General features: G+C 39.2%; 1 protein-coding gene across 4 annotated transcripts in view; it reads right to left on the reverse strand.

Moving 5' to 3' along the window:
• Positions 1–397: 397 nt before the first annotated feature.
• FAP (fibroblast activation protein alpha) overlaps positions 398–24864 on the reverse strand; it is a 73360-nt gene continuing 48893 nt past the window's right edge. For 3 of the 4 annotated variants that reach the window (XM_032355743.1, XM_032355741.1, XM_032355744.1), the window contains 10 exons: positions 23798–23845; positions 18369–18467; positions 17834–17903; positions 16896–17090; positions 11979–12033; positions 4226–4325; positions 3103–3167; positions 2528–2600; positions 2151–2265; positions 398–794 (listed from right to left, as the gene is read on the reverse strand). In XM_032355743.1, the coding sequence (XP_032211634.1) occupies positions 731–794; positions 2151–2265; positions 2528–2600; positions 3103–3167; positions 4226–4325; positions 11979–12033; positions 16896–17090; positions 17834–17903; positions 18369–18467; positions 23798–23845 (884 nt within the window). In that variant the 3' untranslated portion in view covers positions 398–730. The remainder of the gene's footprint in view (positions 795–2150; positions 2266–2527; positions 2601–3102; positions 3168–4225; positions 4326–11978; positions 12034–16895; positions 17091–17833; positions 17904–18368; positions 18468–23797; positions 23846–24864) is intronic. The other variant, XM_032355742.1, reaches the window with a different exon arrangement.

A 24864-nucleotide genomic window follows, 5' to 3' on the forward strand; every position in this document is an offset into this window, starting at 1 on the left:
ATAAATAAAATCTTTAAAAAAATAGGAATGTTTCTAAATTGGAAGCATTTATTAAAGGGAGCCTAAATTCAAAATTCTGACTTTATCCTTATCAAATGCTTTTGGCTACATCGAAGAAATCTGGGAGAAATTTCATAAACATTTCTCGGAGGGCCAGCATAGAGCGCAAGCCTCAGGATGCCTCCACGAAATGCATCTCAAACTTGATTTCTGAACAATGCTTTTGCATACTCTGAGCTATTCATTCCAGCATTTGGAATTCTAATTACAAACTCCAAACTCTTCTAGATTCTTCTTCTCATCACCACCTAACGTTTCTCATGTGCTTGCCTAGCACAAGTGTTTATTTGCTGTGATAAAACCAGAAACTGAAATGAACGCACACAGACAAAATAACAGCACTTTAGCTTCTGACTTTATTATTTTCCTCAAACGAACAGGTGAGTAAAACACTGTCTGTGTCCAAAGCAAAGGGCACGGTGCCCTCTTCTCTTCTTTCGGAGAGTGCCAGAAAATGTAAACAGTATTTGGGATGAACTTCTGAGTCTTCATCTTCCGCCAGCCTTTAGAACATCATTCATTTGTTTGTTTGTACCAGGATTTAACAGCATAAAGAGTAAAACGAACAAATGGTCTGAGGCATTTATACGAAGTGTTCCCACTGTGATACAGGCTTGCGTCTGCGTCATTTTTTAGTCGGACAAAGAAAAACACTGCTTCAGGAAGTGGGTCATGTGGGTGTACAAGTGCTTCGTGGACAGGCCGGATATGCCGTGGTTCTGGTCCGAGTACCACTGAAAGGCAAAGAGCAGACGCCGGGTCACTCCCGCAGCCGCGCAAGACACCCAGCTTTGACTCTTCACACTCGCAGGTCCCGACAGTTTTTCTAATACGGCGATTCAAATTCTACTTAAAAACACTTACTAAGATAGCTCCCATGCAGACATTTAGAACAGGAAGACAATAAAAGTCTTTTATTAACCTGGACTAGCCTTTGGAATTCTTTAAGTTTATATTTTAGACCTTGTGGCCTGTGCTCCAGGGCTGGTGTGCTGGGTCCATTGCTTTGTTTCTCTGGAGCTTAGTTTCCTCATTTGAAAAAAATGAGGAGGTTGGATTTGATTTTTCTCTGAGGCTCCTTCTAGCTCAAAAATTCTATGAGGCTGTTAGCCTCTGAATCCAATTCCTCTCTGCCACAGAAAATCCACAACACATGTAACTGTAAACACCTTTCATAGGAGTTAAACATAGTATCATTAAAAATACCCAGGAAGATGACATTATACATTTAAACGTCATTGTTAGGGAGATGCTGGTGAGATTATTGTTTTCACTGAATAAAGGTAGATATTGGTCGTGACCAAATGCTGTATACCTAGAAGGTCAATTTACGTCAAGGGGTCACCATTAAAAAAATCAGGGAAAAAAAAAAAATCTCCCATCCCCTTTTGTGAATTATTTTTAAAAGTCCAATTTCCAAAAATGGGGGTTTCCTTTTCGAGGCTCTTGCTCAGGAAAAGCAAGTGAGGGAGAACTTCTGCTCCCTGAGGAGGGGAAGCCGCTGTCAGGGGTTGTCTCCCTTGCTGTGGTTTTCACCTTCCTTTTCTCTCTGTTGTCATTTCCGAGTCCTCATGCCACCCGGATTTTCCAGCTAGCTCATTCATTCATTCGCTCGGGGAACACTCCAGCTTCCGTGCTGGGCCAGGCTTGTGTCAGGCAGTGAGAACACAGGGATAAAAGGGTTCTCTAACTCTTGAGTGGAGCCGCCCGACTTCAGGGAGGCTCTGCAGCCACTGATAACATTCCTCAGTCACTCCTTACTGAATACACAGAACCTTTTAGCTGCTCTGGGACTCTCAGCTTTTGTGGGGATGCTAAGCAGCTACAGTATACAAGCAGGATCCCAGAACTACTGCATGATCGAGCTAGAAGATTGTCAATCTCACAGACGCCTTTACTCCAGATAGGACTCAACCGGGATCCCCAGAGGCGCCCTGGCTCACCTCGTGTCCTTCAGGGAGTTCTTGAAACATCCAAGACCCACCTGCTAATGTTCTGCCTCCTCTACCCTACAGCCCATTTGCCAGGATGTCATAAGAAAAAAAAAAAATAATACTAATGAAAAAATCAGATGCCTCCTTCGAGCTTACGGGTCTAAGGCCGTGAACGGGAGTAAAACGAAATTGTGTACCATTGCCTGGAAATCCACTTGTGCATTAACCAGAGCTTTAGCAATCTGTGCTGAGTTTTGAAAGTGCACATTATCTGCAACAAAGAGAGAGAGTTAAAGTGCTGCTAAATACCAGAAAGCATCGAGTGACAATGTACTGCCTGCAAATGAACACCGACAATTATCTAGTCATGCGGTTGACATTGTCAGCCGTGAGTCATCGCACTCATTTGTGGAAATGTCCCTGACTCTTAGGTACTGACCCTGAGCACAGGCATAGGAGGATGCTTAATGTTTCTTAAACAAAGTGATGTTGGCTCAGTATTTTTATGTGTAAGAGTCTTGCTTAAACCTCACCATCTGCTGTTCCGTGGATGAGAAGATAGTCTACATTTCTGAAATATTCTGCTCTTGCCATCACAGTTGAATTCTGGAAAAGAGGAAAAATTAACATTTTAGTTGCTGCAAGTTCTAATAGAAAACTAGCTAAATCATTGTGCGATGGACTTAGCACCAATACTGAAATTATGTATTGCTTTGGTTGATAAATATTTAAGAGTCAGAGCAACACATTTTCATCATCATTTGCATTACTTCCATCTGATTCTTAGTTTGAAAAACGGGAAGTTTATGTGTCATATGTTACATATGAGTGAGACCTTAGGCATAAATGATGCCCGCTCAAGCTGTGTAGGGGTTGGGGGGTGGGCAGGAGGATGGGGAAAAGGGAGGTGAGGGAAGGGAGGATGGGGAAAGAAAGAAGAGAATCCGAAGAGAGTAAATGTCTTCCTAGTGAGGTGTTTTGCAGCTAACAAAAGATCAGCGTGTTCGCTGGGGGACCCAGCAAAAGTGTAAGCTCTGAAGGACTGCTTCACAATTATTTAGCACGTTTTCAAGAAATCCATGGCCTAAATGAAACAGAAAACACTTACTTTATAGTGCTCGAGGTTATCATTCTTTGTTGGGAGGCCCATGAACCGCTCTGTGTAGATAGATGCTGTAAAATATGTAAGAATATGTTGTTGGTGTGCAGTACGGGTCATTTCATTAACCGACAAGATCCCTCAACTTGAAAACTGCCTGTCACCTCCCCCTGTGGAGCTGCGGAGGAAGGTTCCTGCTTTCCTTTACTGTAATTCTCCACCCAAGTCATCTGCTCTGCGGTTTGCCTCAATAGGGCCAGAGAAGCAACGGAGGAGACATGCACAGCTAACTTTAGAAAGGCCTGACCTTGAGCTTTTCCTCCTCCACCTTTCGGTGGGGGAAATGTTGAGCTAGGGAGGACCTTATGGAATGGCCTCGTTGTATTTTAAAAGAAGTCACAAAGGCAGCCCCCTCTGGTACTTTCACTGGTGTCTTAAATTAATCTGAGATGGAACCATGTACCCCAAATCCTCCTCTCCCAACACACACACAAATATACACACACGCATGCACTCACAGGCACACACTTTTTTTTTTTTTCCGAATAAAGATTCCCTGCGAGTTATAGTTGTCTTATTTCTACCCCAACACAGGGACAAGGATCTGATGAAAGCTAATTTTTGTACAATTATTAGACTTAATTCCAAATAGTCATCCTGCCTTAATGTGAATCATAAAAATAGGCATACACAGGAGGTATACTCCTTCACAAATTTTTTTGTGGCTCTGGCTTCTGGAGCAGTGGACCTGGTGGCTGCAAACTTTGGCGTGGAGGTGAAGAGTTTGGCTCCAGAGGACTTCGCATGAGATGTATTTACAGGCCACCTGTGTACTGCAAAAACACAGACTTGACTCTGGCTTTGAAGGTTTGCTGTGTCAGGAGGCACCCGGTTTCAGGCAGAGAATAACACACATTGGGTTTGGAAGACTCTCTCCACACTCTTAAGGTTTCTTTGATTGGTTGCAACATGATGACAATGAATCACATAAACCACCTCGTTTATAGATGGTACTTTCCCCGGTGAAGCTGGGGTGAATTTTACTGCATAATTTGTTTTCCTAGCAACCTCAAATATAGAGTAATTATGTGTTAAATGTTTTCGCAGCAACATTTATGAAATATTTCCATACCATAATATTCCCAGCTGGAGACAGGAGCCACCGCTATCCCACATTTGAAAAGACCGGTTCCTGAAGCAAGGGCCAGTGACGAAACATAGCCTCCATAGGACTGTGGAGACATCATCACAAGTCAGTTCCAGATTTACTTTCAGAAAGTCTCCAACATCGTTTTACAGCAACTCTCTTCACACTAAGTACTGATGGGAACTGGGGATATGCATGGGGTAGATTAAATGTTTATCTTGGCCCTTGGCAGCAAACTCTACCTGACACAGCATCATTTCACCCCTAGTAAACTAAAAATACTTGGTCTGCTGATCAGAGCATGGTAGGGGCCGTTTAAGAGATATTTATAATTGCAACTTTTCTGCCAAAATTATTTTCCTTTATATTTTTCCATTGAGGACCTTGCCAGAACAAAACCAGGACCTTACTCGAAAGAAATGCACAAAGAAAGGAGATTATTCCTCCAATGCAAAAGCGAGATACTTTCCATAGTTTACAAAATTCCTGTAAGACAATACTCACGTCTGTGTATTTACTTATGGGTTTTCATGATAGAACAACAAGGGAAGGACATAAGAACCTTTTGGATAATTGAAGACATGGCCAGCGTTTGTGTATAATGTAACATTATATATTCTCTTCTGATGATTTCTGGCATCGCAGCTCAAAGGAGGAAAAGCCACTGGTGTCTTTAAAAGTCTTACATAGCCCCCCATAAACTTAATGGAAAAAAAAAAAAAGAAATGCAAAACGAGTCAGGAGTAGGGTTAGTGCTCATCAATTTTCTTCTCCAAGGAATCAGGCAGATGATTCAGAAATGTAAACCTGACAGCAGAAGATGTCTGTCCATGTCACTTGGAAATTCGAACCTTTCCCTAAAAGTCGAGAAATGAACACAATAAGGTGGCATTCCCCCCGGAAGTGAAATTTGGGTTGTGGAAACATGCCTGAGAGAGATGCTTCTTCTGGGAATGTGGACAAAGCAGTGCTCTGGGTCCTCCCAAATGTGTGTGCTAGATCGGGAAGTGATTCTCAGTGCATGTTCTTGCCCCAACACAGGAAGGCTTCCCCTTGCATTACTTCCATCTGATTCTTAGTTTAGGTCAGCATTCTGATTCTTAGGTCACCAAAGGACCGTAGAACTTTCCAACTGGAATGTGCCATGTATTTAGGACCTTATTACCACAAATGTCTGGAAGCCATTTTCTCTTAGGTCACCCTTTGTCACAGAAAAGTCAGTCAGAAAGGGTGAAAGAGTGAGAGGGAGAGCTTCACAGAGTGGGAGACAGGCAGACAGAGGGACAGACATGCTAATGAGGGCAGGTCAGTGGCTGGGGTCTATTCTTAACCCACGAAATACATCGAATATGGGGATAAGCTAAACAACTTTGCTGAATTCACGAGTTAGAGGAAGAATTCTTCAACTAGTGTACAGTTGTATGTTTCTAGTTCTGGGGAATTTTATTGAGGACCCTTGGTGACAAAACAGAGAATAGAAGAAGCAGCTTCCAATTATATCATGGCCTTTTTAAAATTATACATAGAGGAGAACTAAAACATGTTCTAATAGGGGAAAATATATTTTAAAAACAGAAGGAACAGTGGGTTTAAAAGTCATTTTGGTAAGTGAAAATTTTCACTTATAAAAATGATTTGCTTTGATTCGTAGGTTAGCAACGACTATTACTGAAATGGAAGTCCTCGCCTTCTTTCTTAATTTTAGGTTCAACTGAGAGGAAAGTCAGCCTGCGTTAGAAATATTTTTTGTGGTTTTATTGGAAAGGGGTGTTTACTACCAGTAACAATGGCGGGTCCCGCTGAAATAGCATGAAGTGAGATTGGAAATGGAAAGCATTTACACACAGTAAAAAGGGTTTTTAACATTTTTGTTCGAAACCTTGCAAATTATTAACCTGTCTCTCCTGAGTGATTAGAGAGCAGTGCTGTGCCTAAATAAAATTTCCGTGTTTCCAGGATGAATACGGATTGTCTCTAGGAATTTGTAAGAGCAAAACTAGTGTAGCAATAGCACAACAGAAGTAGGTGTTCTTTAAATTCTCAGGCAGCTTAGAAAAGCGATTCCTATTGTAGAAATGAAGAGGAAATAAAATAAACCCGCATTGACTTTTTTCTGCTCTCCCATGGGTGGGGCTCCAAGGCAGAGTGGGTGGCTGTCGCAAGCAAGGAACCCACGGAGCAGATTGGCCATGAGAATTCTAGAATTTTGTCCTTTGCACTTAGATGCCTTGCCATTTTGTTTAAACGAAGGATATCTTTAAAAACATTCTTAGAAGGGCACAGAATTTTGAGGGGTTTATAGAACGCTCTTATGTGAGCCATAATGCACAGTGGAACATTTTACCTACAGGCATAATAGTGAATAGCTAACATTTGTAGGGCCAAGGCTCTTGAAACCTTCTTTGAGGACCCACACACGCTGCTTCCCTTCTCCCTCCTCGGATGTTCCCCTGCTTGTCAGCTCTGCTGATGCTCTCTGCACCCTCCAGGCATGATCTTAGCCCCAGGACTTCCACAAACGCTGGTGCCCTCTGCCTAGAACACTTTTTTTCCTGAAAGGGCCATGGCTCACTTCCTCCCATTTCATGTCTTAACTCAAAGAAAGTCACACCTGTCCTTCTCATCTACACCGCACCAACCCTGTGTCATGCTCCTTTCTTGATTTGTTTTGTGTTTTACCAGAGCACTTGTCATCGTTTAACATCCTATTCATTGTACTTCTTTGTCCTGCCTATTGTCTTTCTTCCCAACTGTTCCCAAAGTCATAAAGGTAGACATTTTCATCTGTCCTCTTAGTGAATGTATCCCCAGCACTGACAACATGGCCTGGGACACGGAGGGGAAGAGAATCAGTATTTGTCAAGTATGTCACTTTCCTGTTAACTCAGCTCATCCTCACAGGTACCCGGTGAGGAAATCACGGCTGCCTTTCACAATGAGGAAGCTGTGGCCCGGAGGGGGAGTCAGGTAGCAGCAGAGCTGGGATTCAAAGCCAGGACACCTGCCTCCTACAACCCATGACTTTCCTCTCTGTCCTTGCGATGGGGCAAACCTCGTCGGAGAACTTTAAGTTTGGAGTCGAATGTAGTCTCATTAGAGGTGCATTTGTCCTACTTTTACATCGTTGATTACACATAGCAATTCAAATTGCTTATAATTAGTCACTGGAAGAGAAAGGAACTAAGATTAAATCATGAACTAATGCTTATTCAACACCACCTGGCTAGGCCTATATTAACAAAGCAAGGCCCACAAATGAGGTTGTTATTCTAATAATTTAGGCAAAACCCCTGCTGCTCTTCAATTGTCAGAATAATTACTTCAGTTTTTCTTCACATAAACCAGGGTTTTGCAACCACAGCACAGTTGACATTTTTGGGCTGGATAATTCTTGTTTGTGGGGACCTGCCCTGTGCATTGTGGGATATTTAACAGCATCTCTGGCCTCGACTCATTAAGTGCCAGTAGCACACCCCCCCCGACCCCCATGGCGACAACCAAAAATGACTCCAGACATTGCCAAATGTCCCCTGAGGGGCAAGATGGGCTGGTGAAGAACTGGGTATAGCAGACACTTCCTAGACATGGTGTCGGCCGCCTAGTGGGTATCTAATAAGCAGCTAAAAACTGAGCTACTGGATTTTGGTGTGAAAAATAAAAGGGTAAGATCAAAATGCCTCCTCTTCCTTCTTAATCAGGATTATGGAGGGAAACATAGAATTTGCAGTTTATTTGTCAATTGACTACCAAAAATGTATGAGGTTAGCTATAGTATGTTTCTCAGACCGCTAACTTGCCCAACACTTCAGGGGAACAGATGCTTTCTTCCTTGGTATGAAATACAATAATAGTAGCTAAGTAACGCTTGCGGTCATTCTCAACATCTTCCTCTTTTGCATCTCCAGATTGCCACAGGTCCCTGCTTATTATACTAGAAAACAGCACTTGAAGCTCTGACCTCTTCTCACCTCTTACTTCACTTCCTAAATTCAGGCCCTTGGTATTTGTGGCCATTATTACTGCTCACCTAGCTCCTTGGCCCACTCCCTCCCCCCACCTCAGACCATCCTCCACCCTGCGGCCAAGAGTGTCTTTGTTAAGACATCAATTCTATTCCCTATTCACTTTAAGAGCACATTTCAAAAAAGTATCCATGGAATCAAATACCTTTTGGTAATACTGTATTAATAAAAATGTAACAGGATTTTTTACTCTTCCTTCATAGAACTGATATACACTATTATGCAGAATTCATGATTTACCAAATTATTAGACCCAGAGGACCTTTTCCTGAAAAAGTCATTGGTACTAATAAGATACATTTGGGAGAACACTGACTTACTTACAGGATTAAATTTAGTTAAAATAACATCATTGGTGTGTGGGATGGCCAAGTATTTTGTTAAACATTTGGGGAAAAAAATTAATAAAACAAAAAGACAAAGTCCATTCCCTTGATGAGGTCATTTTCATGGGAGAAACCAATAGACATACAAAATAAAACATGGTAATTCCTAGAAGAAGAGCAGTATAAGGAATTACTGGAGCACAAAGAAATTTGTATCTGAGTAGGGTTTTAAAGAGGAAGTAGGAGTTTTGCATTTTAGAGGAAGAGGAGCAGAATGGAAGAAGATGGACACATAGTAGGTGCAAGGAATAGGATTCAGAATAGCATGAGAGCAAGAACACACAGACAGAAGTCAAATCATTCCTAAGGCATGAGGAAAAGTGGAAAGAGATGAAACTGGAAAGAGCAGGTTACAGCCAGATTGCTAAGGGCTTTCCATGCAAGGAAGTAAGTTTGGGCACCAGGTCAAGGTCAATGTGTGGCCTTAGGAAACATGTAAGCATATAAGCAGAAAAGCAACATGGTAAAAACTGTGTTTTGGAGTAGCAACTTCATTAGCGACATTGCAGCTTGTGAGGCCCAAACAGGAAAGCTAGTTAAAAGGCAAATGGAATCGTTAAACCAATACCGCCCTATGGTCCATGGACCCAAAGAATCAGCATTACCTGAGATCATGTTAGAAGTGCAAATCCGTGGGACTCACCCTGGGCTACTGAATCAGAATCTTTGGTGGAAGGGCCCTGGAAACTGTTTGAACAAGTTCTCCAGACAATGCTTATGTAAGCTACAGTTTGAGAAGGTCTGCTCTGAATTACGTATGAAGAAACTTGAACTAAAGCACTGGCAGTTGGGGATGATGAGAACAGATTTGGGTGTTGAGAGAAATTACTTACCAATGAAATGTTGGAGTTGGGGAGCAAGAGAAGTTGAAAGTAGCCCTAAATTTACTAATGGGGGGTGACTAGGAGTGTGGTGAGGTCCTTTAATAAAGATGAAGACTTGGTTTAAGGAGCTTGTAACAAGTTTAGCATGTATGGGTTAGGCTTGAGGCCCCAGTAGGACATTTGGGATAGAAGGTCAGTGAGCACTTGAAATGTGGAGCTCAGAAGAGAGGCAGATTCAAGTGGCAGGGAGCTGACAGTCAGCACCATCTTTGAAATTACATGGGTTTCCCCAAGGAAGTGAAAAACAATGAGAGCCATGGCCAGACCCTGAAAAAGACTGACATTTACAGAATGAATGGAAAAGTTTTTAAAAATAATAAATAAGGAATGAATGGAGTGTGATGATCATGGAGACAAAGAAAAATAAGAGAAATGTGTTGCAGAGTCATGGATAGAGGCCATTCTCCTTTAGACAGTCTAAAAGTCCTCCTGCTATCTGGCTACGTACCTATTCAAACTCTGTTCTTCACCATTCTCACTATGTGCCTTACGCTTCTGAAGTTTCCAGCATCCAGACCAACCACACCCTACTCACTGATACCTCAGGACTTGGGCAAAGCTGTCTTCATTCTCTGGAATGCACCATTACTGACCTATCTTCCCTACCTCATTTCTGAATCTCCCTTTAGCTCTCCCAGCTAAAATTAATCACTCTTCTCCCTGGTGTTCTCTGCCACCACGTTGTATCTGTCTTAACACTAGGAACATTGCTGAGCAATGGCTTTTTTCCTCTGTTTTATCTAATAGAGGGCTAGGGCTACAATTTATTCATCTTTTCATCTTCTAAAGAACCTAATATAAGATCTAGTTGAGATCCAATAAAAATTTACTACATTGGTGAAAGAATGCATGAGTCAATGATCAGATGGACGGATTAAATAAATCCTAAAGAAATCATTTTTAAAAAGTATAGTATTAAGGTCTTTTTCCTTCAGGCTCTTCTGGGCCCGGCTGATTTAGGGGCTGCCCAGATGTTGCATCTATCAGCAGTTCACTTATTTCTTCTTCTGTGTGTGCTTTCAGGAGTTCCCTCACAATCTCTGCCTTGTGGAAAGTAAGCAAGAAAGGGGATCTAATATGCTACATCTTCTAGAAGCATTTTCATAGACATGATGAGAATCTCTTATTGAAGAATTTCAGACTGATATGGATGTATTCTGGGGTGTTGTGTGGGTTCTTTAAATCATCCCACATAGATGGTTCTCTACCAAACTAATACCAGGATATTCTAGAAATAAAATTAAAGATTCCGCTTTATGGTTATTTCAAAGCCTGCAGGAAAAGGAAAGTAAAACTGCACGAGAAATGTTAATGATTATACGGAAGGGTTCAGTGTGAAATCTGAATCTTTCAAAAATTTACTTCAGGAAATTTCATAAAAATGGATAGTAGGAGAGATCGTATCTGAAATATTTCACTATAAAAATATTTCATTTATTTCCACCCATTTGAATTCCATTCTGTTTAGATATTTAACATTTGATAGTTTTAAGAAGGACCAAATGGCTTGAAGTAACAACTTTCCACAAATTCATAACAGCTCTTCATCTGGTCACTGAGCTGAGAGCTGAGCCGGAGCCTGCAGGCTCCCTTCAATATTGGGTTTCATTCCCTCCATCTTGTGCAGGCCGCTCTCAGAGAAAACAGCCAAGAAAAACAACCCAAGCACAAATGGCTGCAAATTGACTTGCAAATGTACAAATTCAGACCAAAAAGTGAAACAGGAACTCTTCTTTGAAGGGTAATTATCATAATTTATAATGGGCAAATCTAAACTCTTTCCAATATTTCTCCAAACTTTCCAGTGACTTCATTGCCCATGATTGGGAAGTTTTGCCACTTCCTTTTAATGTGTATTTTGAGAACCTGCATAGCTTCTCACACATGGGCAATTATCTCCATGACCTATAACTCAGAAACTAAATTATACTTTTCTCTTGTTAGCACAAATTAATATTAGGTCTGGTAAAATAATTTGATTACAAAAAAAAAAAAGAAAAAAAAAAAGAATCAAAACACCCAATATATGACTGGGATAGGCTAGGTACTAGGGAATTTATATTTTAAAAGTTCCTATGATTTCAAATGTTAGGGTAGCTCTTTATAAAAATGAAATGATGAAATGAAAAGATATACAGTAACTCTAAAATAACAAAAGAAGTTAAACCTCTGATGAATATAGTTCAGTTCAGTTCATACAAAAAAAAAGTAAAAATGTGTCAATTATGAGTTAATTTGCTATATGAGGAAGAAACTAACTGATTGGAAAAAAGGAACGCTTAAAGCCACCACTTTGAAGCCTAGATTATCCAAACTGACTGTTTCCATTGACAGATTAAATGATGTTGCAACATTAACATTTCATGAGAAACCTTATAAGCGCACACTTTAGAAAATTATGATTGCTGAACTGAATAACAGGCGTAAAACATATAAAACAACTCACCCAGCCCCATATGGCTATTCTTTTTTCATCAATGAAACCCATTTCTATGAATTTTCTAAAGTAAAAGAAACAAATTTTTAGAATTTTAAGTGTGTACACATGACATTTACTTCATTACACAAGCATATTTAATCCAAAGATTTAATAAAAACGCTCCATTTTCTTTGTTTAAACACATGCACAATAACACTGCACTTACAAATAATTAAAAGAATATTATCATGTTTTCTGCAAAAGATAAAACAGATCCTTTGGACTCTACCGTACATCTATTGGGTAGTACTTCTAGGGCTGCCGGTCTAGCATCCTGATTGCCTGAGTGAGTTACCTGGGACTTAACAAGGTCAAGACCCAGGCTTAATAGTAACACAGGAAGTCACAGCACCATGACTAGGACCAAATTTTCAAGTCCCCAGATTTGGGGAAAAAGAAAAAAAGATTTTTGTTATTGGATGCTTTAAATTTTATCAATTTTAAATGCTTAGATGTTAATGATAATTACTACCTCGTTTTTGGTCACTTTCATCCATGGAAATATATCCATCCTCTCCCATTTCACACTTAGGTACTCTCAATTTATCATGGTGTTGATAATTATGAGTGTCTTTTAGGATATGGACATGATTCATTTGTGTTCCATCACAGAAGAGCCTTCCTTTGGAAACTCTTTTGAAAATAAATTTCTTAGGAGCAAGAGACCATACTGAAGGGCAACCTTTAAAAAGTCATGGGAAGCCTTCATAATGCAACTTTGCAAGCTGGTACAAGATAGGAATGTTTTAGGCTAATTTATCCCATTCTTCCTTGAGGTTGGTGTTCTAGAACAATTGTGATTTATTTTGGGAATGGTTTGATAAAATCTCAGGGAACGCTCAGGGGAAAAAAAAAAAAAAAAAAAGCAGTGGAAGAAAAAAGTAAGGCGGGGAAGAAAAAAGTAAGGTGGTTGAGCCATTGCAGAGACCCGGATGTGACAGTAACAGGAAGGAGGGGAGAGAACAGAGTAACATAGGGAGCCAGAAAAATACTATTTTGTCTTGTTCTTTTTAGCTATGTTAATGCCCTTTCTCATTCTTCTCTGGAAGTAAAAGTGGAGTGGCTTCATTAGTTGAATAATGAAGTTTCTTACAGGGATTTCACAGCAACCATTTTGCTCGTTGCATGGATTCAACATGCACGTTTCCAATGCACAGAGTAGTTGGGCAAATGCCCGGGACCAACAGATGGGAAGAAGCCCCGTCAGTCACAGCTTACCCTACACCGATTCTGAGGGACACTGAGGAGTCTATGGGGAAGAGATGCAGCAGCAAATGGAAAGTTGCTACCTGTGTGGATGCTGTTCATGATAAAACAGAGAAAATGTACAGCAAACTGTGGCATTTCAGCAATTCTTCCGTTAACTTCAGAAGCCAAATGAAAGAAGAGCAGGTTCACTTTCTTTGTTAGAAAAAGAAAAACTTTCCACGAGTGCTGGAAGACAGTTCTGAGCCATAAAATCAATTTCGATTTTATGATCTCCCAGAAACTAGCAATCATATTGCCTTGCATCTGGGGTAAAAGCAAATAGCAGGTGATACATGGGAGCAGGAAATTCTTAACAGCTCCCTTCCTCGGTTTATTCTGGAAGGATGACATTTACAGGAAATGATAGTGCAATAGTTAACGTGGAAATGAAACATTAACACTTAATGTGGCAGGACTAGGTTAAAGGTTAGCTAGATAATCTGAGCACTTCCAGGCCAACAGGTCTCCATAAAATTCACCTCCAAATTCTCAAGAGCTCTCAGAAGGGTTATCAGAAACACTGTTGATCATGTAGTTAAAGAAAAATGTTAGTAACATATGAAAAAACATTTTGGAGGCTGGACTGAACTTTACATGTTTTCTTGCATAAAAATGGCCCTAGACAAAAGGTTAATTTGGAATCCTAGGGATCAATTCTTACTCTGTTTTGGAATTGTTTTTATTGATACCATGTATAACAGTATGATACGATATTTTCTCACCAACAACCTTCTGGATATTGTGGGAAGTGTGGGAACATCAAAAGTGCCATATATATGCCAAATGAGTAGAACTGACCCTGTAACTAAGGAACATTCACGAGTCCTACCTATGTACCATTTGCTCAGAAGCCTAAGGGAAGCAGCTCCTAGTTTCACTTATGTTTTGACCTCACAAGCCTCTCCTTTGAAGCATTCTCTTTTCTGTAGTCAAAGTTGTGAGATTGTCTGGCTTCTTCTTCTTCTTTTTAAGCCTGTTTTGCTTTGTTTAAATCTATTTATTGACCCAGACAAGTATTTACTGTTGTTTCCAAATATGTACACATGATTTCCTTTAGGTATGTTTAAAAAATTTAGCCAGATTACATTTTATATGAGATCGAAGGGGACACATTTCATTTTCTTGTGGGAAGGTAATTTGAGGGTGGCCGTAAAGGCATTACAATCCCAATTCCCATGTCAGACATTCAGTGTCTGATTCCTAAAACACTTCCTGGGATTATCGTATAAATCTACCCTTTTTAGCTTTTGTTTTCTCAAAGCATCGGGTTCCAAGGCATCCCTTTCACTTTTGCAAAACGACGCTTTCAAGCAAAGCCAGGCCAGTCCCAAGTGCATCTCTACTGTTGTGTATTTTCTTTGCACGGGCCACATAGCCTCCCCTGGTTCACTAGGCTGTTTACCAAAAGTTCCATCTAACAGCAATGCCATCTCTTCAGAGTGTGGGGGTAGGGTTGCAGGGGTTAACCCGTTTACAAAGATTGTAAGTGCACTGAAAGTAGAAATTGTAAATTGCACAATTTTATACAGAGTGGATCGCTATGGCATATATTAATATTTGATCTGTTGTTGTCGAATGGCTGAGCAAATGAGGGAACATATGCCTGCTCTATAGCAGGAAGACTTTCTTCAGATTCCATCCTAAAAATGGCTCAGAGAAGGTAAAGGTAGCCAACTACTGCCTCTGGTCTATCTACAGTTCTAAATGCCACAGACATTTATATTATTGTGAAAATTGGTACAATTTGTGGCTTCATGTCCTATATATTGAACATCAGAAATAACAATTTTCGTTAAGGCCTCTACACGGGTTTCAGGTTTAAATTTTCATTCCATCCAAGAAACACGATGAGAATCTATCGGTTCTCTTTCTTGAGGTATTCTTAAATGCAAATGCTGCAATTTGGGTAGTAAATGAGTGCACTCAGAAATAGGATGATGTATTGTGTTGTTATCAGTAGATTGTGATGATGGTGATGATAAGTTTGTTTTTTAACCAGTGCCAAAACAAACCACTTTTTAGTTCTACCAATTTTGGAAAAGATCCAGTTGAATTACAAATGAGGTGTAATCTACATCTGGCTTTTGATGTAGTCCCAGGGTTGTGGTGCCCTTGGTGTTTACTGCACGGTTTAAGTACAAATAGATCTAACCCACGGGGCAAAAAAATAAAATAAAATAAAAATAAAGGAAAAAAATTCCTTAAAGAATTAGGTCTGTAACACTGACAATGGTGTTCATATTTCCATCAAGGCACAAGGCAGTCTTTATGTGAGAAACCAGTCTCTTGGAAGACTTTTCTTTGAGCTATCTCTTCTATACCTCTCCATCAGGCAGAAGATTCTCCTAAACAGGTTAATAGCAGACAGGCCAAAAATCTGGATCAGCAAGAAAGAGGGAGCCTCCTAGAAATTAGGCATGAAGAATGCCCACAGATTGTACAGTGTTATTTAATAATCCACTTATTCACTTGTCAGATTTTACTCAAATAGGCTGCTTTTAATTGAATATTGTATATGTGTATGTATATTACTGTTCACAGAATGGAAGAAAAACTTGAAAACAGATGGGTTATGATTACTTTTCTATTTTTAAAAATAATTACTTGTGAGTCTAAACTCTTCTGGTGTGATTAGAGACAAAAATACAGAAAAGTATTGTCTGGGCCTGGCGCCTAGCTGTTAAATACAATCTTCATTGTGTATGCTATACTGAAATCAGTAACTAATAATGACATTATGGTGATCAAAGGAATTTACCAATGAATTTTCTAAATTGCTCTTTGCTGTGAAAGAGTGTTTGACCTTAGGCTATTACGCACACATATACATCCACGACTAAGGGTCCACTTGGCCTGTGTTAGCTTTTACATTTGTAAACTACTGTTCTCTAACTTTTACATACCCCCAGCCTAATAAGAGAAACACAACAGCTGGAGAGAACTGTCCAGAAGAATCAAGCACAGTGTTTCTAAATAAACAACAATTTTGGTGACTATATTCTTTTTTGTTTCAGAAAAGATGATGGAGACACAAATTATGATTGAGAATGTAATTGAGAAGAATTCAGATTATGAGTCTGTCTTCTCTATGAATGTTTCCATAATATAATTTGTACTACATAAAATGAATTTTTTGTCAAATAAAAACCAGAAAACACTTTTATGCTAACACAGCCGAACTTCGCAGCTAGCTTAATTACAAAAGAATGCCTAGCATCTGTACGGATAGAGTGTTGATGAAATCTTGGGAGGAATTTCTAAATTTATGAGCCAGAATCCACAATGCTTGAGCAAATTCAGATGTTTGGCTGTCTATGGACCATCCCCAGAGTTATACAATTTTTTGTGTGGGAACCATGTGAATAAATGAAAGGATATCAGAATGACTGAAACATCAAATGAGAGTTATTTGTCATTTATCACTATAAATCATGTTTCTACATTTTTATTAGTTCTTTTCCATCAGTAGTTTTTTTCTCTTATTGGGCAAAAATATCTCTTTAAGATTAATGGTAATTTTAGATGAAGTTAGGAAAATAGACAAAAAGAATGACATCATTAAAGATGGAGAAACCCAACAGTGATTGCATGACTTTTGTTGCGCATCAATTTCTGTTTGAATAAGAAGGTGCTCACCTGACCGCTGTGATCTGGTCCTCAACTTCATAAACACCCAGCTTTCGATATACTGCATACAGGAGTTTGTCACCTTGGAAAGCTGTTCCTCGGCCATCCACCAAGGCAATGACTATCCCTTCCCTACTTGCAAGATAAGAAATCCAACTAATAGCAAATACAGACCTTACACTCTGACTGCAAGGACCACCATACCTACAGAAAAAAAAAAAAAAAAAGAATCTTGGATTCCTTTGTAAAACTCAACTTCACATCATGGCTAAGAATTGCCTTTAGTATTTCCCAGTACATTTGTATAATAAAATTTCAATAACAGTGGCATTAGAACTGGCTCAAAATCAAGAGAGGACCAGGCTTTTCCCAGAGGTTTGCTACAAGGAAGTTGTTTTGGGACACAGCCTCTCCTATTCCCCAAAACGGATACATCTAGGGTTGGCATTTCAAGGAATATGTGTGGGTTTTTCGTCATTTCTGCCACCTGCCACTTGCTAAAAGCAGGCATAAGATATACTAAAAAAAATGCATGGTGTTTTAAGCAAATTGTGTGTAGGTCAGCACTGATTTTGGGTGTGATTCCACTAAATGTATTCCATTCCCTTATTTCATTTCTAACTCACTTACATAAGACATTAAGATGATTTACAATATTTTTTGGCTGCAATTTCTCTATCTCAAAGGTATTCTGACACATTCGGCAATTTGCCATACAAAGGAAATTCAAGACAGCGAATGCAAGCCAGTCCATCTAAAATCCCCAAACTTCCTCAATCTATTTTAAATAGCCATATTTTATTTACTCTGATTAGTTGAGGAATATATAAAAACAGCATCAATAGGAACTGTTACCAAGGAGAATGGTTCATTCTATCTCATAAATGTGTATTTAATTCAACATATTTTCAGTAAATAGTTTTTACACCAAAGAAAATATTACATACACTTGAATTAGCAAGGGATACTTCTTTGATCTGTCAAATTGAGGAGGAAGAATCATCTTGTACCATAAAGCTTGGGGGAAAAAAAAGAAAAATCTTCATTCCACTATATTCATAGCATTATTTATTTTTCTTTAATAACAAGATAACAAAATCAATTCATAACTAGTAAATTGTAAAAAATCAAGAATATATTATAAGTTGATTTTTACTACATATTTTTGCCAAATTTATAAATTACTAGAAATTTTGAGTTATTGTTTTTCTAGAAGCACACACTCTAAAATTAAAATTAGATAAATTCTTTTTAAAAAAATACTAGTGTTGAAATGGAGCTACAGAAAAGTATAAGATCAATTCTATTTACAAACATATTAAAGATCTTTTGTGAAACTCTATTGTTACAGTAAGATTGTTTTACTTAAGATTTGATACTATAAGGTTTGGATTATAATATTTACTCTATTCTTTTTGAAAAGAAAGCAGGGTAAGTGTTCAGCTTCATATTTGTAAATGAGAAGTTTTTAAAAGATCTTACTAATGTCATCCACTTCAAGTTTCTTTATTTCCTCCTTAGGCAGTTGGATATTTTTCAAAGCATTTTCCAATTCTTTGTTTTCTTCCAGGATTCTAATTTCTTTAAAAAAATAAAATGTTCATTTTTCAATTAATAGCATTCCAGAAGAAAATTCCTTTCTTAAAATTCTTTTGGCTTTAACATAGATGAAACTAAAGCTGTATAAGGAACTGAATAAGAAGTTATATATTGACAAGTATATTTTTAACCCAGCCTTTAAAGCAGGTATGAGTGTATGAGGACATTAATCATTGCCTCCTGAACTAATCTTTATGGCATCAAAACACAATTTGGAAAGATTCACAGAGGCAACAATGTTTATTCACCATATTTTCTCATCTCTGATTTTCTAACATGAAGCTATGACCTGAGTAGGGGATTTTTTTTTTTTAAATCATCTACTAAGAATAAAAAAGTAGTAGAAGTAAAATCTATATTGCTGAGATCTCAAATTAAAATGGGGGGGCCTGGGTTGGTTAAGTTGGTTAAGCATCCAAGTCTTGATTTTGGCTCAGGTCATGACCTTAGAGCTGCTCAGCAGGGGGGTCTGCTTGGATGCTCTCTTTCCCTTTCCCTCTGCTCCCCCCCACCCCTGCTCATGCATGCATGCTTTCTCTTTCTTTCTCAAATAAATAAATATTTTTAAAAAGATTATGTAGTCACAAAATTTATTTTTAAAATTTCAATGTATAAAGTCAAATATTCTTTCTGTGATTTTTTTTTTTTTTTTTTTTTTAGATAGAGAGAAGGGGGGAGTGGCAGACAGAGAGGGAGGGAGAGAATCTTAAGCAGGCTCTATGCCCAATGGATGAGCCAGATTCAGGGCTTGATCTTTCAACCCAGAGATAATGACCTAAGCTGAAATCAAGTCAGACATTGAACTGACTGAGCCACCTGGGCACCCTAACATATATTTCTTCTTAAATCTTTTCCTGTTGTACTTAACTAATATAGGATATGCCTCCCTTTTTTGTAATTGAATTATTTTACATCCTATCCCTTCAGATCATTTTTGTCAAGGTAGTTATACATCTTAGTAAAATAACAATATATGCACACTCTGATCTCTTTCTGTTTTTCACCTTAAAGGATCTTCAAAAAACCTGCTGCTTATATTTGTGCTTAATTATGTTTCACACTTTAATCTTTGAAACTGAACAATCTATTGATCTCCTGATGCTGTAGTTTGGTGGTATATGCAAATGGGTTTCTAGCAATTGAGGGTTTTTTGCAAGTTATATTTTGAACTAGAATTGATTCTAGTTATCTTCTAGAGAAAAGATAGATTTTCATATAGCATGTGGAGTTTGTCAATTTATTTTTCTTAAAAGAAGGTCTGGATGACTTCTGAGATACGGCAGTTTTTACAAAAGACATCCTGTGAACTTCTTGTTTTTGTGCCTTTTTAAAAGTGGTCCTTGAAGATAGGGAACTGGAGGAGTACTTGTAACTACAGTAAGTTTGCCAAACCACTTCCCTTGTAACTCTCAGTTTTCATATACTCATGGCATTTTGTTCCAACATGTTATATTTAATCTTAGAATAAGTATAGATGTTTTGGTATGAGTTGTATAAGATACATAATAAATTTCATTTTAACTTTGGATAATTCATTGGGAAAGAGATACTTGTGGCATCTTAAAAGTTAAAATAAAAAAAAACCAAAAACCCCCCAAAACAAACCAAAAAGCCCCCATTGAATATACAATTCTAAGTACAATGGGGCCAGCTCTTCATTCTCCCTGTGTGGGTTCTATGTGAGGAGCTATTACGGATGAAGGGAATCCTGAGTGGAGCAAGTACACGGAGTGACTGCGTTATAATTGATTATTTATTTGTTTTCATATTTTACTTATTATTATATTTATAATTTACTTATTTACTTTTATCATTTTACCAACGGGTACTGGAAGTCGGATACTCTACCCAAGTGTTGCCAGGTTGGTTAGAGTTTGATTCCTCCATCCTTTTCCTAGCTATTGAACTTTCCTGATTCGCGGCTTACTGAAATGCCAAAGTTAATTCATAAGCTTATTAATGCTCTATAGTTCAGAGAAGTATCTGTACATATGGTAACTTGGCAATTTTCCCACCCCTTGGAGCAAAATGGGATCTCATAGGCCTGTAGGCAGTGGGGGTGTCGACTGGGCTTCTCCATGTGGCTTTGCATTCAAAGCCTGTAACGTGGAAGGAAGGCTACCGCCCAGAGCACCTTTCACCTTATTTCACTCATCATTCTGTCCTCGGTCCCTAGCATACTTATTACCCAGTACATGCTATGTGTGCGTATGTGCTCTCTGTTGGTGGACTCTTCATTATGATGAAATAAAGAAGGAAGAATGATGGATGTAAGAATTTTTTGTTTTAATTATATTAGCTACTGTATTTTGCCTACTAATTAAAGTATGTGAAGTATCTGTGGAAAAGCTGATAAATGAGGTCATTTGATCAGTTGGGTAATTGTAATGAGCACCTGTGCCTGAAGCAACTAAGCCTCCATTAGGAGGTCTATGTCAAGTGTCAACTCTTCTGGGTTTCTAAAGCGCCTGGTTCGGGTCCTGTGTTATTTTCAAATGCTCTTACCCCACTTTGCTGATGAAATGAAGCCACTGCACAGTTCTCTGCAAGGTCTACAAACTTTCATACAATTACAATAGTAATTTCTTCATTCTCGCTCAGCACAATGCCAAAGATGAATCTCCACCTGTCTCTGGACTCCTTTTTCCCGACTTCTTGGGGACCTCCCTCCTTTATGTCTTCGACCCTTTCTGGTCTCCTAATTTCTTCCATCAGCATTTAAACCATGCTCAAATGTTTACTATCTTTCAAAAAAAAAAATTAAACCTCTATCAACTGCTTCCAGTCATCAGCCCACCTCTGTCCTCCTCTCCTCAGGGAGGTCTGCTGAAACGATTCTCTTTTTACTTATGTCCTATCAAGCCTAAACTTGCTTCAATCTGGCTCCCACGCCCACTGTTTCTCTGCAACTGGTCTGACCAAGCCAATGGTAATCTCCCTCTTGCTAAATTCATTGATTCAGAGCTGGTATCACTTCACTCCCTGTAGCACTGGACACGGATGAGCCCTCCCTCTTCCCGAGATTCTCTCCTCCCTGCATTCTATGATACCCTACTCTCAAGGTTATTCCCCCTCTGTTCCTCTCTCTGTCTCTATAGGTTCATTTTTCTCTTCCCATTTCTCATGTTGGTATTCCACACAGCTTTATTCCTACTCTGTGGTCTTATCCACTTCCATGGTCTTAGTAACCGTGGATTTCATAAATTAAAATGAAATGACTTCTTGTTCCTCATCTTCAATCCAGTGTCCAGATCCAAAACTCTGTCATTCCAGGAGAGCTCCACTTGGCTATCCCATCGGCATCTCAAGCTCAATATTAAAAAACAAAATTCATCATCTCCCCAAAAACATTCTTTTGGCTGCGAATCCCTCTTCCAGTAAAAAGCATTAATATCAATCCACTTGATCAAGCCAGACATCTAAGCAGCATTAATTCCTCCTTTATATCCGTGAGTTTCCAGTTTGATGTATCAATCATTAGGAGACACTTCTTAACCCCCAAACCCCAGATATAGTACTCTGCTTATGTGCTTTCCTGCTCTTTTTCTTCCATCCTAATCATTTGTTCCACTATATTACCCACTCACATGTTTGCATTCTCCATTGATTTATAATCTCCTTGAGGACATGGACCATATCTAATCTGTTCATTTTAAGGATCTAGTATCCAGCACAATGTCTGACTTAATGTGATAGGCGCTTAATAAATATCTGTTGTGTAAAGATTTCTGGCACCAAATGCAACAGAAAATGAGTGAGAAAAAAACCCTGCCGATAAACAGAAGACCTAGCATCAGCTCTAAAAAGCTGCTTATCTGAGAATTATTTAAAATTTCAGATTCCCTAGCCCAATCTAAGATCTACTGAACTGGAATTTCTGGGGAGGGCCTGAGCATCTGTATTTATAATAAATGTCTCTGGAGAATTTCATCACGAGGCGAGTTTGCAGAACTGTGTTCTAAAAAAATCACATTCTATTCGAGGGTTAGAAAACATATAAATACATATGAGAAACGAGAGTGACATGAGCACTGCACCTATTTTCTAAGTATTGGGTGAAGTAATAACACTTTTGTATGCAGTACTGAAATTGGTATCTGGCAGGAATAGGAGAAGGATAATAAGAATGTGGAAATTCATGCTCTGAAAAAAGGAAGGCTGACCTTTAGCTGTCATGATAAAATGGGAATCATACATTTATGGGAATTTCCATTAAAACAAAATCTTACAGATTTGAATGTAGTATTGCTTTAAAATGTCTTTTACTGAAGGTTGAGATGAGCCATGCTGAGAAAAACAATCTTTTATTCTTCAAGATATGTCATTATTAGACATGAAGTTAAAAAAAAAAACCAACCAACCAACCAACCAACCAGACAACAACAACAAAAAACCCCACAACTCCAAAATGACACTAAATTCATAGCACCTCTGTTATAATACCTGACCTTCCCAGAGCTTCTGAATTGACTCTGTTTTTCCTCATTACCTTATTTTCACCTATTTTATTTGAGCCATTGTGTTGGCAGTCAAACTAACCCCTGAGCAGTCTCCTGACTTTCACCGAAGCTGTCCAGGGAGGAGCACAGGCTCGAGTCCTGAAGTCCCTCATTATCCCTCATCTCCCTCCACTTCAACCCTATAACATTGTTCAGCACTAAATCAAAAGACAACGGGACAACTGTGGGAAGGGTACGGGGGTAATCCCACACTCGCATCACTCTGGTGAGAGCAACGATGGTCATCTTTGATCTGGAAGTATTTTGAACCAATATCACAGATATGGGTTGGAGGAGGACTGTCTTGATAATAGCTAAAAATGGGAAAAGCCTCTAAATCTGAGGGATTTCATTTGTAGCAACAGTGTGATGTAGCTGTTAGAACAAAAGAGCCAGCATGATAGTCAGACACCCTCTGCTTTGAACTGGACTTAGATCTGGAATTTGTCTCTAGTTTGGAATGTTGCAGTGAAGTAGAAATTCTTATTTGGGAGGGAGGTTGTGCTAAATACCTAAGTTTCCTTCCAAAGCTAACCGCCTGTGTTTTTGGTAAAGCTGACTGGGGAAGACAGCATGAATCCCTGTGATATAACTCATCTGTGTGATGCCAGGTTCTTACTGCAAATAATATTAGATTTCAGAGGGTCAGATTTGACTCAAAGGATATCCAAGTCTATGTGACTATAGGCTCTATGACCGCAAGATTCCAACACAGTTCCCCTTGTTGGTGTGGGGAAACTATCTTGCTGCTTCCAGCATAATGTCACCCAGAGTTCAGGATCTTTTTAGACAAGAGCATGCAAGTTAGCGTACCTTGATCAGTCTGGCCGTCATGAAGGGTGGAAATCGGGAGGCCAGGGCCTGTGCACAGCATGAAAACAAAAACATGCTTTAGCATAACACTGAGTTTCCAATAAGAAACTGGTCATATTTGTGATTAATGTCAAGCTCAAGTATATCTCAATTCTGCAGCTACTTTTTTTCCCAGGGAGAAGTAAATATCACCTTTTAAGTTACATTTAAACAACACATGAGATCAGAGCTCAATTAAAGAATAGATGTGAGAGAAGAGTTGCTTGTGAGCTTTCCCAGGAGTGATCTTGAATAGCCCAGATCTCATTACACAAATAGCCCACAGGATCTGCCATGATAAATGGCCATCTGAGAAGACATCATGTTGTAAGGGCTAGTATTAGCTGTGTCTTTATTATCTGATAATCTTCACCAGCACCCAGATGATACTTTCCATCTGGCTTCTTGGTCCAATGTTCATTTTATTTTGGTGGGTGGAACCTATCACCTTCCCCCCCAACTTTGTAATCAGTAGATGCAGAGATAAATGTATATAGCACCTGTTACCTATATGCTGTGGTAGGTGATATTCTCTGGGAAAGAGACCCAGAAGTTTTGTGGCCCAGAGGTTTTCCTGGGGGGAGTATTAGGTTGCTCACTTCTGGGAAAGGAAGGATGGGGTGGTGAGGGAAGGTGGGCTTTAGTGCGGTCAAAACACAAACCTTACCAGACCCCAAAGGGAATCTGGAGCTGAATGATTGGCAGAAAGGCCTCCATGTACCAACATGGCCGGCTTTTATACCCCATATTGGAGCAATCTTTAGACGCAGTATGGGATGAGATCGATTCCTAGGGTGGGGGCTCAGCTGTGAGCTGTCGGTGGCTACCAGCACTCTCAACAGCTGGTGGAATGAAGGATTCGGTCCTGAAGTGGAGGGGGGGGGTTCTGGGTGGCATACTAGTGTCCACAACATACCACAGTCCAGAACTCGGGTGCTCTGTGCAGAAACAGGCCATTTTAACAAGATCTATAAAAATTAAACACTAATTATCTCTAGCTTAGTTGAACCATAAGATACAATAATACA

This window comes from Mustela erminea, chromosome 8 (genome assembly GCF_009829155.1).
Source record: "Mustela erminea isolate mMusErm1 chromosome 8, mMusErm1.Pri, whole genome shotgun sequence".
NCBI classification, from domain to species: Eukaryota; Metazoa; Chordata; class Mammalia; order Carnivora; family Mustelidae; genus Mustela; species Mustela erminea.